We start from the raw sequence: 13,228 nt of genomic DNA, 5'->3' as shown, positions 1-13,228 counted from the left end.
GTACTACACTGTAGTACGTATGCCTATTGGGTGGATGGATGTTCAAGTGACAACGACTTGAACTTGCATTCAAACTGGATGCGATCTATAGATGGGGAAACCATAAAATGTCAACATGGCAGTGAATCTGGTCTGGATACGCCATTGAACTTGCATGAATCGTCGCCAAGAATGAAGTTCTACCTGGTCAGTGAAGGAATCCTTTGGTGTAGTCCAAGCCCCACAGATTGAACGTCCTTCTCCGGTGTAATCTTGTTACCCTACCTAACCCAGGGAATGTACATAGACCAGTCATCAGTCAAGTTGATAACGTTTACTAGTACATAGACCAGTCATCAGTCAAGTTGATAACGTTACCTGGTACAGTATCGTGATGTTAGGTTCATTGCAGTACTGTACCGGTAGTCTCCGGGAACCATTCCCTGTGGAAGGACCGCTGTGCTGCAGCCTACTACTACTACCTAGTGTAGTATATTCAAATCTTCTCGTGGAAGCCCTGTCACAATTAGTACATGCCTGTACCATAGCAGGATCCATTTGACCGACCCTAATGCGCATACAGGGTGTGATGTACCATGCGGCCTAGATTTCCTTTGCTCCTGCGATGCCCACTACAGTACATCCCTCCAGTACTGTACCAACATAATACGGTGGACTGGCCCAAGGCCTTCGACTCGCAAACAATCGGCTTCATCTCGGCCTTGGATTATAACACGGTCGAGTACGTGATGAAGTGCTTGAAACAGGCGACCACCCGCTGGCTTTGCGTGACCCGGATGCAGTCAGTCCCCGTAGCAGACATTTCATCTGGGTCTTCGTTGAAACTCTCGAAAGCATGCGAGGCCAATGCTTGTGGTGAATCACCTCAAGCATGAGGCTATACACCCGTGATATACCCCAGCTAGGGTGTCGCGGCCAGCTTGACGTTAACACCCGTGTTGATGGGCTGGGGAAACAAAATGGCGTTTGCAATACAGTATGCGTCGAATCTAAGCCATATAATTTTGAGATTCTGGTGCTGTTGTGGTTCACATGCACTTCTTGCAAATTTGGCGACAAACATGCGGAATTGAGAGGCGTTCCACAGCGGTCGCCCCCTTTCCACGAGGTTGGCCACCAGGTTTAAGTGTGGCTGGCATGGTCGTCGACGAGCGTCGTGTTGATGGTTTTTTGGCTATGATTGTTGGACTAGTAGTCGTATCTACGTGCCCGACTTCGATATGATTCATTTGGCCAAGTAGGTCATTGATTCTCAAAGGGTGATGCTGTCAGTGCGATGGATGTGCATTGCGATGGTAGGTAGTCGTACCATGTCGGAAACCATTGCCTTGGTCTTTGAAGTGGCGACATTATTGATATCCATGAACGCAGCATGGCTGCTCAAGGATGCCCCCGCCGCCAAATTTGCGAGAAGCGCAGCCATGGGTCAAATGGACAAGTGAGTTTGACATGCTTTTTGGTGGAGAGTGTTTGTGAATGATTTTTCGTTGTTGAACGTGACCGAGTTTGGTGCACGATTGTATCCGTATCCACATTGCCATAAAAAATTAAGGAGCACATTCGCAAAAACGAAATGAAGAATACGACGTTATAACTTTGAGGTTCTTGGCTCTACCCCAACTCCAGACTTTTAAGGTTACTCGTACTATAAAGCTGTGTGGGAGCGAGGACCCCAACGTAGAATGCCAATATTTGCTGTAACGTTAAGCTTATTCGAAGTACTTCGAAGTAAATTTAATAATGTTAGAGGTATTACTGTAATATATACTACGTAGTTCGGCTGATTGGTCAGTTTCCATGTTGTTTTTACACATTTGACTCCACCCACAGCAGGTCTTGGGAACAAGGGCGCGAGCGCGTTGCAACTCCAACTGGACAGGTCAAACAGGCGTCATAAGAGTCGCGCGGTTCGTAGTTGTTGAGCTGCTGCCTCCCCACGAACTCGAGTCCGTGTCATAATTGAACAATGTAGGCACTGGGAAGCAATGGCGATGAATTGCACAAATGGAAAGAGATGCCAACAGAAATCCCCCCGCGACGTAGAACATTGTGAACGGATCATGTGTGATGTCTTGGTCGTCGGCGGTCACAGCAAAGCAACCTGGGGACACCAACAACACGGCTAACATTAACTTGGATGTGACGGATTGCTACGACGACATGGAATTTTCAAGAATGATGAAAGTGTAGTTTCTGAATGCGCGATGTCAAGCTGAGTCTATGCAACATGCGAGGAGTAAATCCGTTGGCTAAATGCAAGCGCGACATGTCTCCCCTTCAGTTTTTAGCTGTAGCTACACCAGTTTCATGGCTACAGATTGCAATTAAACCTACAGTATCAATACGTGGCTGACGGAGTTGTCTACAGTGTCCCTCTTACAGCTCACGCTTTAATATGCAGTCGACTCTATGGCCTTGAAGGTGATGGCTACAGTACACCTATACTGTACAGGTAGCCTAGCTGACTACCCCTAACATCTTTGTACTAACCGAACAATCGCATTTGTACTTCAACGGATTTACCCCCATCTTCCTCGCATGTAAGTTGATGATAGCGGAGAAAGCCTAGAATTCTCACCGATGACACTCCCGGGTGATTAACCAGGGCCAGAAATACCGCGAAGTTAGCGCTGACAAGGGATAATTTCAACAGCCTCTACTGGATGCAGTTCAAAACATGATTGAGCAAACACCCAATGCAAACTGGCTGTGAGCTACTTCGAGTTTATATTTGGTACCGGTTGTTATGGCAATGAGAACTCGAGGGTTCAATAAACTGTACTGGCGAGAAAAGAGAAGATGACTGCGTGGCTTTGTATATTTCGTGTTTTTTATTCGACCTAACGTTGAAGTGGATTTCATACACTATTGAACGAAATCAACGCGCTATGATGTGACAAAGTGTTGGTGATAGCTACCATTTCAGGGCTGCAGCTTTCATCGTAGCACTTCTACAGCAGAGATATGGTGGCCGTTTCGCAGTACATCGTTGATGACAAATTTTAGGCGCGCGTGGCTTCCCCTGCGCAGACAACAATGAGTGATCCACTCAAGTGTTCTCGGGTGTACAGTATTGTAGCCGGGTGCGCTAGCCGATATTTGATAGTCGTATGTATATGCTACATTAGACGATTGAGTGTGGTGGTGGGGAGGAGATGGGCACAACACTAGGCGAGATCTTTACTCTCCGCAAGGTCGACTTCATAAACACCCTACTGTTAGCCATTCGACGTGTGGACCTTGTTGATAGAGATGAGTTGCGAATCCTCTCTATTGTCCTCAATTCACCCACGCGTGTCGTCTACCTGTAAAGTGCCTCCAAACGATTTGGACGTTACTTGTTGCTACGAATGATTGACCCTTGTCATGTCGTACCGGCTAATAACTCATTACGACAAGTTAAGGACAAGGGAACGTACTAGTAAGGGGTCCTTCACAAGTACGAAACCCTACCATGTCTCTTTCTGGTCTGAAGTACCCCGCCCCCTCCTGATATTTTTAGCACATACGAGGTCCGCCATCTTGATTTTATTTCCATCTCGAACCCGTCGCTACAATTGTGATAACGTGCCGATGGCTTCGTCAGTTTTGGTCTTGCCTTCTCCTGTTTGTGTGTTTGGATATGGATTCAATCGTGACCCCCACCGACGTAGGAGTTACTCTTGATGCGCCCGCCGACTGCGCGCCTCCCGATCCCACGACTGGACAGAATCCACCAGCACCAGTTACAAAATTGTGGTGTTCGCCAGAAATGGTGCAGCGCTTTGACGCACAGGTGGCGACGTGGATTCCAAATCCTGTGGTGCGAGCAGAACTCGTGGGGGTCGTGCATTCCCCTTCCTTTGTCGGCTTTGTTGGCAATAACAACGTGTTCACGCCTAGCGAACTGCCGTTCGAGCAGCGCCCCCTCATCGGGGTTGCAACGCCAGAGGCGTCGATGTGGGACTTTCACAAGTCGATCATTTTCCCCTACCACCTCGCGATGGCCTCCGTGTTGTACTCGACTTTCGTGGCCTTCACGACAGTGATCGCCAAGGTGCCAGACAACACCCAGGTCAACGTCGCAGTGTTGATGCTGGCGTTACTTTTGCCCCTTTGTCTTGCAGTTGTTGTCATCGTCCTGCTCCACGAGTACCCTTGCCGCGTGTACCTGTATTACCGACTGTGGGAGCACAAAGTCGCTGTGAACTTCAAGGCTCGGTCGTTCGACCACCCTGCAACCCAAGCCAAGGTCGGGTTCATGGCTGTCGTCGTGCTCTTTTACTGTTTCTTTGGCTACGCTGAGTACCATCCGACTTACAAGTACTACCTGGTCGTGATCCAGTCCTTCGGCACGATCGGGTGGGTTTTGTATTCCAACTTGTTTGTCGACACAGCTCTGGTGCCGATCAACAGTGCGTTGCGGCACTTTCAAGTCAGCCAGGCCAAAAATGCAAACGACAAAGGGCCTACCGCATCACCCTCTCAGCAACTCGCGCACGCGATGGTGAATGTGCAGTTTGTGCCCGAGGCCAACGTGAAATACGACATCTTGGCGCTGCTTCGGTTCACCTCCAACATCCGCGCTGCAAAGAAGGCCGTGGCCAAGGACGACCCCCGGCAGGCACTCCTTGACGCCGATTTGTTTTGGCTGCAGATGCTGGCGACGTCGGTCGGACATCTGGGGCACACGTGGTCGACGGTCCCAGGCAGGGTCGCCCCATGGGACAGGGAAATGTACGCGTTTGACTTCATTTCGTCGTCGCTGTTCCGCGATGACATCTGGGACGGCGTTGGGGCGTTTGGAATCACACAACCCAACAAGAAACGCCAGGCCACATCACTGCTATTGTCGATGAAACTCTCGTCGTTGGTCGTCGTCGCTGTGGAAATAGCTGGCTTTGTATCGTTGACGTATTCCGTGCAATAGGCGTACATATGGACAATTGAGAATTGTACACCTAACTCGATTTTCTACTAACGTTATGGTTCGATCAATCGAACGCAAATAGAGCCGGGACATCTGATTGGCTTTTTATACCTTCTTCATTTCGAATACTCGGAGTAGATACAGAAGTAATTTCAGATTGACCAATGGGAAAGATTGGTGCCAATTCGGATGGCGACAGGGGGTCTGGATATTCGTACCGAATCTCCAATACGTTGTTGTCGCTGCTTTCACGGTCACGAGTTTCCAAGTGTCCTTGTAATGGCGCCATCATTACGCCTACAACGACCTGAAATGCGAAGGGCAATATGTAGCCAATGTGGATGTAATAATATCTTTGCTATCGTTCGACTTGGACAATTATTGTACTATTAGTTTATACGTATAGTATGATATTCAATCGCATTATGCTAGCATCACAAGATACCACGACAAGCTCACGGGAACAAATTTTTATCCTGTTCGGTTCATAGCAAAAATTGTACTACTAGACACTCCTAGGGCAGGACCATGGAATTCGAGGCGGGTGTTGCCATTCGTTGCTCACGTGGCAAGTCGTCGTAGGCCGAGCAATGGGAAAACCGAATGGCGACCAACGCAAAGAACACCGTGCACACGGCGACGAGCATGTACATGGGCGTGTAGTCTACGCCGTCAATTTTGAAGATACAGTCCCCATCTCAACTGAAATCGTACGTACTTTTGGTGGAGGTGAGACTGTTCGAGTTGGACTCATTCATGACACACATCATCGTGTTGTGCACAACCACTGGACGAGTGCCGTTGGCGCAATAGGTAGAAGTGCTGGTGAGTTGTGCATTTGGGAGGCGCAGCGTGAAATTTGCCCCAGTCACCCGAGCCAACGTTGAGTTGTCCAGGGTGAGAACCAAGTGGGGGTTGTCACGGAGATCTCTACGATACACACACATAGAAGCGCATCACGGAACAACGTAGTGGATAGTGTGCCGCGTTACAAGAACACAAGGAGCGGTGGCAACGTAGAGGCGTCTAAGGCAGTGTGCCGCAGATTATTGCCTCGCAGGTACCTACGCCAATGGTTTGGCTACAAATGCAAAATATGGACAATATTTTGATTCATGTACAGTACAAGCTAGTTAGCTGCAGAGGCGGTGCCAGCCATGAACAGCCTTCCAAGAAGTTGAAGCTGAGGTCTCTACAAGGGAGATGAGCTATTGAAATGAATTGGACTTGATCGTTACAAGACGGTGACATTTGCTGGAATGGCTAGGCTTGTCGTGGTGTTGATGTTGTTGTAGCTCAAATTCCTACAGCATGTACATGTGATGCCATGGCCAAATCGAATGAATGGGGCTGACAGGTTTCGGATGCTGGCGTTGAAGGTAGGTATGGGCAAAGCCTGAATCTTGTTGAATGACATATCACTACGTACTCCAGTAAAGGTTAACGTTTGTGAGGGCGTAGCCACGCATGCCAACGTACACGATATCTGCGGTCACTGGCAAGGCTTCGACCACATCGATGTGCATAGCAGAGAAATTCCAAATGGAGCTGTTGGTTGGGTCGACCATGACTGTCTCATTGTTCCCCTCGTAGGTCAGGCAAAGGGTCGACTGTGCATGGATCCTGTCCATGACGCTGCTGTTCCTTGCACAAGGCCCCAAGGTAGCCCCGGAGACGCACGCAATGACAAGCCACGCGCTGGTCATAGCATGCCGCATGTCCAACACGAAGATCGATCTTTTGCACATGACGTGAAACTGCTAAATCTGCTTGCGACGTTTTGATTGGTGAAATATTTATTACTACTAGTCATTTCACAAAACCCCAACTTGGTCGAAATCACACTTTTGTTCCCAAAACGTTATGGTGCACTCCACATTAACTTTTCACGCCTCACGCGGGGCGTCGTTGCCGTAGTAGTCATGGAATTGACCGACCAATAAGAGGATGAGGTTTTGTGCCTCATACAGTATCTAGATGTGATAAATGGCAATTAACATTAAACAGACTTGTATCCGACTGCCACTTTGTGTACAAGTACGTAATGGCTATCTCAAAAGTGCTGACCTAAACTCTGTATTGCTGACGACCGAAAACTACCCTTTTTAGCAAACAAACACTGTTCCTAATATCTCAAATCGATTTGGAGATTCACAGTCAAGCCCTCAGCTTAAAATCGGAGGAAGATAGAAATTCATCCGGATATTGGCCGACCATACTGTACATCTGTATCCCCCAGTCAATCCTATTAACGCTAAGATAAGTATAATTCCTTGAAGCTTATAGTAATGCTTGTGGGCGTGTATCTCATTGATGTAAAACAGAGGTAAACAAAATCGTTCGATACCCGTACTGCCGTGCCCACAATTTCTCCTTGGAAAGTTGTCGCTTCCAACTCCTAATTTCAAAACGCACAACTGAAAATGACGGTTTTCACTTTTGAGTTGGAGATTCGTACCTCAAAATTCATCGCAAAAATGGGTATCCGAAAACTCTCTACTAGTACTAACTGTAAGTATTACTTGTACTTCGAAGTACTAAGTTAGTACTTCCTGTTAGAAAGTTTTCGGATATATGGGCTGGACCAACATTTGGCCAAATGTGATTTATCTTGATGATTGTACGCGCATCCCTACGAAGTTTACGGACGTTTAACGAAAGTGCATTAAAAACGTATTCGTCAATCTCAGTTTTAAGGCTTTAACGTGTCTATAATCAAGTTTAACACAACGTTAAAATATAAAACGTGGTTCTCTAAGGGACAATTACTACTAGATTAATTTTCTTTACTTTTTTAAGTCAAACAAAGTGGGATTCGAACCCACGAATTATTTAAAATAATTGATGGTTTAGCAAACCACTGCCTTAACCACTAGATATCAAAAACAAAATGTTTTCTAGAAAAATTAAATTTTAATAAAGAATTTTCTTTTTCTTAATTCATTATAATATACTTCTAAATAACCACTTACTTTGAATATTACCATAACATATTTTATTATCAATGAGAAGTACTTCGAGTACTTGCGATGACGTATACTTGAAGTACGTACTTTGGAAGACTTCTGGAGTATGTACCTGCACCGGTACAACGGTACAGTATTCCGTACAGTACGGAAATGACCAGCAATTCCCTCGCTGCAACAGTAGTACTGTACTGTAGTTACGTAATCATTTTCCTGCCATACAAAACCTACGTTATTTCTGGCACATAGTCAAACCAAGTTTAAATTCAAAACAACCCGTCAGCTAGGGGTTACTGTACTAGTAAGTGAATCTCAATGGTTAGCTAGCGCTAACCACTGAGATGCAGCTTAACCCCGGGAATAGCATTGTATGTAAGCGCAAGGGGTCCAGGGGTTCCGGGGGCTCTTGGTAAAAATGATTACGTAACCAGTGTACTACTGTTGCAGCGAGGGAATTGTTCCAGAAGTGACTGTTACCTATACCGTAGTCAAGTGTACCCTATATAGCGCCACACAAGTGCAGTGTCTTCCGGAGCATGCTGTTGGAAGCAAACAACAACGTCCTGTCCTTCAAGGGATGCCTACAGTAGCTGCGTAGATTTTTCGCGCTCGATACTCCGAGTATTTCGTAGGGGTGGGTTGGCTTGGGATAGACAAGACCATCGTCTTGTAAAGAAACTACTGTACCAGTGTTCTGAACACCTTACATGTACCTGAATCCTAGGCAATAAATAATCTAACAGTATTTTGGCCGAGGTTTGGAAAAAGCAAAATCAATGAATGATTTCCATATGAAAGAGGTATATGTAGTATGCAGTATTAGGCGGAAATGCTGTACTATGTACTAGTAGTACCGTAGTAAGACGTAGCCAGTGTTGATGTCTCTCAACCCTTGAGCAATGGAGAGTACAAGTGGCCTGAACAGTCAGTCAGGTTGAAGAAGCTCTTTGAAGAATATTTCAGCGAACATCGTCGAAGCCAATTGCGTGTGTGACACTTGAAATTTGGATAATACTTCGAAGCAATACATACTACACTGAAGTACTACGTAGTATATAATAGTATTCGGGAATTGGAACTTACTTCGAAATATTCTTCGCGAAGTTCAGATTAGGCTACACAATCCTGTGATTGGTTCAATTGAACCAATCAGATCACTGATATGCCAGTCTAGGGAAGGTATAACCCATAATCGCATCAGCCAAATGAAATTCATGCTTCTCGTCGTGCTCCTCGCCGGCATTGCCAGTGTGTACGGCGACTCGTTCTCGCTGTCCGCATGCTCAGGACTAATGAGACAACCAGCTAACGCCACGTCATCGTCGGTGGCGTGCTTGCAACGTCTTGATGGGGCCATCAAGGTGGTGCAGTACAATGGAACGCACTTGGACCTGCGAAACCAGAACATCACAAGCGTCATGTCTGTGCCACGCGGGCTCATCTCGATGTAGACTATGCCATATCTATCTTTTGGATCTTCACACGTCGTTGTGCGTAGCGATCTCTCTGGGAATAACCTGGCTACCATCAACCTTGGCGATTCTGCCCTTGAAAGCATGTACGTATATGGGTATCCTTTGGGGGGCTATGTCAACTGCATCTTGCATGTAGCAACTTGAGCGGAGGTCAAGTCACATCGTTCACCGTGATCTCGCTACCTGCCACCCTTCGGCACTTGTGAGCAATTCCATCCCACAAGTTATGCCTGCATTCACAACATGCTTCCAGGGACGTGAGTCGTAACTCCATCAACCAGCTTAGCATCAACTGGGCCAGATTTGTCAAGTTGACTTCATTGTACGCACAACGTATAGCAGCCACAGATGTCCACGTATTCATGATTCCAATATGGATCCTCCCTATTCTTCTCAAGCAATGGAATGCTTGACATATACTTATTTGTTGTGGGGATGCTAGAAACTTCAGTTCCAACCGCGTGTCGTACATCAACAAGCCCGTGTTTCCCCCGTCCCTTCGAAGTTTGTACGTCTCTACCTGTATTATACTAGTATCGATCATCCTATCCTCAATATTGTACTTTATGTTTCTCAATTGATTTCCATGTAGCTTTTTGCTATTGTAGTTGTGTACATCGTACCAAACTCTCCACTGTTTACTACAATCTCAACATATTTATATATATATATAGGGATGTATCGAATAACCCGATCTACATGGCCGATTTCGACGTTGCCACATATACCCTTTTGTCGGGTATTAACGTGTCGTACTTGTTGGATCCGCAATCCGCTCAAATGGTCGCGTCGACGTGCCGCGATGTCGGGGACCTGCGGCGTCTGGGCTTCAGCGGAAGCGTCGTGTGTGTGTTTGACAAGTCTCGTGATGTCATTCAAGACGATATGTTTGGTAGTACTTTACCTCTTGTTATGAGGCAATCCATCCTCCCACACAAGTCTGTAGTGTCACTGCGCCGCCTCACGTTGGTTTCGCTGTTCCTGTCTGTGACACTGGTCCTCGGATACGCAGGACTGCACTGGTACCGCCGTCGCATGGGGCTGAATGAAGAGCATGCGCTGGATCGCGGACGCGAGACGCTCAGCAGCTCGGCGTGTGAAGCGTATGACGCTGAACCTATTCAGTATATCCAAGCCCTGACCCCCCAGGCGACCAGTGCGGCTGCCAGCCGAAGTCGTTAAGTTCCCCGGTGGGAATATATATATATATATCCAGTGTTGTATGTTACCTCGCTATAAGGTGACCTCAAAATTTCATTGTGCGTTCGTTCACATAGTATTAATAGTACCAGCGAGGTATCGTACAATTTATATAGGATTATACAGTTTATGGAATAGTCCACCGTACCACCTAAGTGTACACAAACCGCTATCTACGGATATTGGACAATGTATCGATATATGAGCCAATATAATCAGTGCGTATATAGTTTTGTTACACCCAAAATTTTGAAATATGGATTTTTATCTGGATCCACAAATATTTGAGCAAAATCCTTCTGTAGAGTACCTGGAAGCACGATTTGAAGGTTTTTGTCTTTGATGGTTTTGGATAAAACTATAAATTTCATGACAAACTAAAAGAAATAAGGTGCGTCTATAGTTTCGTTCCGGACTGTACCATACTACTGTAGTCCTGTACTACTCTGTTGCATTTGTCTCATACCATCTTTGACTTGATCGTTTTATGTGATATTTCAAAATACACTTCAAACTAGATAATACTGTATATACTTCGAAGTATATGGAAAGATCAACGTTAATAACGTTACACCAAATTTTGCGATCCCGTCCGATGTCGCGATGGCTCGAAGAATGGAGGCTCTATGAGAGCCTAGGCGAGAGATGAAGAGAGATGCGGTATTGAATACAGTAGACGACTTAGAGCATCTCCAACGGTGTTTTTATTTCTACTACGTAGTATTTCAATTGGAAGTTTCGGATATACAATAGAAACTTTGCACTATCCGGAGGGTTTGTTGCTATCTCACGTAAGGTAAGTTAATGCATCAATTATTGACACTGCTTTTGGTCAAGTTTTGGTCATGACCTTCAAATCCCAGTAGCTCGAGAACGAGAACGTATTTTAATGCTGATAGCACCACAGGAGAATATAGAACGCCACCATTTTTTTTACGTATCATTGAGCATGATTGGACTACATTTCAGATTTGTATCGAAATTAAATGTTTTGAGCGTTATGGTCACGACTTTTGAGATGAATCAATTCATGACACTCCTTAAAATCCTTGATGTTTGTATTTGATTAAATTAATATGCAAAATAATTTGATCAAAAATATAATTGCCTGCATTTCGCAACACGTAATAAACTCTTACATGAATTTAATTAGTCAGCGTAAAAAATTGCAGTCACATTTTAATTCACTGCTGTTCATCACAACAGTAGCGGCATAGTGGAGACCATCCACTCGTTGCGACGAGTAATACGCAGCTTATTGGTAGAGATGACTCGAAAGTGAGTACTTCCATGTATCACGTAGCTATGCACAACTGCCGTGACGCTCTCGTAGGCATGTGGTACACCGTCAAGGATTTTTAGTTGGCATTGTACTTCAATACTTGTATTTTTTTGTTTGAGATTGAAAAAAACTGACCACACTTCAACATTGAGACGTGTAATAAAATATAGAGACGAAGATTATCATATCCAATGATACAAGGCCAACACGAAATATCGAGATGCTATTGGCTAAAAGTCAGACAGTCTCACAATTTGGTGCCATGTCAACAATCGATGCATTGGGAGACTTCCAAAAATCGCGCATTTTATTTTACTACCAGTAGAAAATGAGACATTTCTCGATTAAAAATACTTCACAGAACTGGTAGCATATTGCGGATAGGTCAAAACGGTCTCAGCTTTATGCAACAGGTCGTTCGCATTCATGCTGCATACACTAATATTATAATAAACGGGTTCATGTCAACAGTGGGTACGGAAAGTTTAAGTCCAGCTGCATTTATTTTCTATTTTTGGAATATCTTACAAGATATTTGGGGAGCGACGAATCGAAAGTGTTCGTTGAAAAGCTCCTGCGTTAACCAATCAAATGCGATAATGAAATCGACGAATGTTTTGACCAATAAAAACTTAGCGTGGAACGAACAAAGTACCACTGTCCAAAAGTTTATGTCCAATTTTGGATAAGGCCAAAAAAACTTTAAGTCATTAAGCATTAATACTTCGTATGGCCACCTTTTGCTACAATAACCATTTGCAATCTCTTTGGCATAGAATTGATCAAATTGTGGATGTAATCCAACGGAATTTCATCCCAGAATTTCTCAATTTTCAATTGCAGGTTTCCAAGCGAAGATGCGGGCGATACATGAAGTTTCCGAGCAATTTATTCCCAAACATGCTCAATGGGGTTAAGGTCGGGGCTTTGGGGGGATGGTCAAGCGCTTGAATAGCGTTTTCGTCCAGAAAACCCATGACAATGTTGGCCTTATGGATAGGGGCGTTGTCTTGTTGGAAGACAAAGTCGAGGGGCAAACCCAATTTGGTAAAATTGTCCGGTAATTGGTCCTCCAGAAACTCCAGGTAGTCCGCAGACTTCATTTTGCCGTCGATTAACAAGTAATTTCCCAGTTCCATTGAAGCCAATAGCACCCCACACAATGACAGTCTGCCGTCCGCTCTTGAACGCTGGGACAACACATGCGTCCAATAACCCCTCGCCAGGCTTTCTACACACGTAATCGCGCCCGCAGGACCCAGTTAGGTTAAAAGGACTTTCTTCAGTAAACATAACCTTCTCCCAAATCTCAGGCGTCCACGTTTGGTATTTCATGGCAAACGCAAATCGCTTCTTCCGGTTTAGTTTCGACAAGAAGGGCTTCTTGCGTGCAGCT

At 45.4% G+C, this 13,228-nt stretch overlaps 4 protein-coding genes across 8 annotated transcripts; 1 reads left to right on the top strand and 3 right to left on the bottom strand.

The window, feature by feature from the left end:
* Nucleotides 1–706: 706 nt before the first annotated feature.
* On the bottom strand, nucleotides 707–1,423 carry H257_02331 (hypothetical protein; the record flags this gene model as incomplete). Its single annotated transcript, XM_009825912.1, has 2 exons — nucleotides 707–826; nucleotides 1,310–1,423. 2 exons carry the CDS (start codon nucleotides 1,421–1,423, stop codon nucleotides 707–709), a joined length of 234 nt encoding a protein of 77 aa, XP_009824214.1.
* Nucleotides 1,424–3,538: 2,115 nt separating this feature from the next.
* Nucleotides 3,539–4,998, bottom strand: H257_02330 (hypothetical protein). The gene has a single exon (XM_009825911.1). It carries the CDS (start codon nucleotides 4,915–4,917, stop codon nucleotides 4,465–4,467), a length of 453 nt encoding a protein of 150 aa, XP_009824213.1. The 5' UTR covers nucleotides 4,918–4,998; the 3' UTR covers nucleotides 3,539–4,464.
* Nucleotides 4,999–5,365: 367 nt separating this feature from the next.
* H257_02329 lies at nucleotides 5,366–6,653 on the bottom strand. 2 transcript variants are annotated; one of them, XM_009825909.1, is made up of 7 exons: nucleotides 6,389–6,653; nucleotides 6,265–6,330; nucleotides 6,148–6,213; nucleotides 6,036–6,101; nucleotides 5,902–5,973; nucleotides 5,628–5,839; nucleotides 5,366–5,573 (listed from the first exon to the last, which is right to left on the bottom strand). In XM_009825909.1, the coding sequence occupies exons 1-7, from the start codon at nucleotides 6,625–6,627 to the stop codon at nucleotides 5,425–5,427; spliced, it is 870 nt and encodes a 289-aa protein (XP_009824211.1). In that variant the 5' UTR covers nucleotides 6,628–6,653; the 3' UTR covers nucleotides 5,366–5,424. The 2 variants fall into 2 exon arrangements, with proteins under 2 accessions (XP_009824211.1, XP_009824212.1); XM_009825910.1 differs by having other exon boundaries at nucleotides 6,265–6,653.
* A 2,417-nt stretch (nucleotides 6,654–9,070) lies between these two features.
* Nucleotides 9,071–10,693, top strand: H257_02328 (hypothetical protein). 4 transcript variants are annotated; one of them, XM_009825908.1, is made up of 7 exons: nucleotides 9,071–9,322; nucleotides 9,374–9,433; nucleotides 9,487–9,552; nucleotides 9,604–9,672; nucleotides 9,793–9,858; nucleotides 10,025–10,242; nucleotides 10,297–10,693. In XM_009825908.1, the coding sequence occupies exons 1-7, from the start codon at nucleotides 9,081–9,083 to the stop codon at nucleotides 10,530–10,532; spliced, it is 957 nt and encodes a 318-aa protein (XP_009824210.1). In that variant the 5' UTR covers nucleotides 9,071–9,080; the 3' UTR covers nucleotides 10,533–10,693. The 4 variants fall into 4 exon arrangements, with proteins under 4 accessions (XP_009824210.1, XP_009824207.1, XP_009824209.1 ...); XM_009825905.1 differs by having other exon boundaries at nucleotides 10,025–10,693; XM_009825907.1 differs by having other exon boundaries at nucleotides 9,071–9,433.
* Nucleotides 10,694–13,228: the final 2,535 nt, after the last annotated feature.

The sequence above is a fragment of the Aphanomyces astaci genome, assembly GCF_000520075.1.
Source record: "Aphanomyces astaci strain APO3 unplaced genomic scaffold supercont1.4, whole genome shotgun sequence".
NCBI classification, from domain to species: domain Eukaryota; phylum Oomycota; class Saprolegniomycetes; order Saprolegniales; family Verrucalvaceae; genus Aphanomyces; species Aphanomyces astaci.
This window is presented reverse-complemented; position numbering and strand designations above follow the sequence as displayed.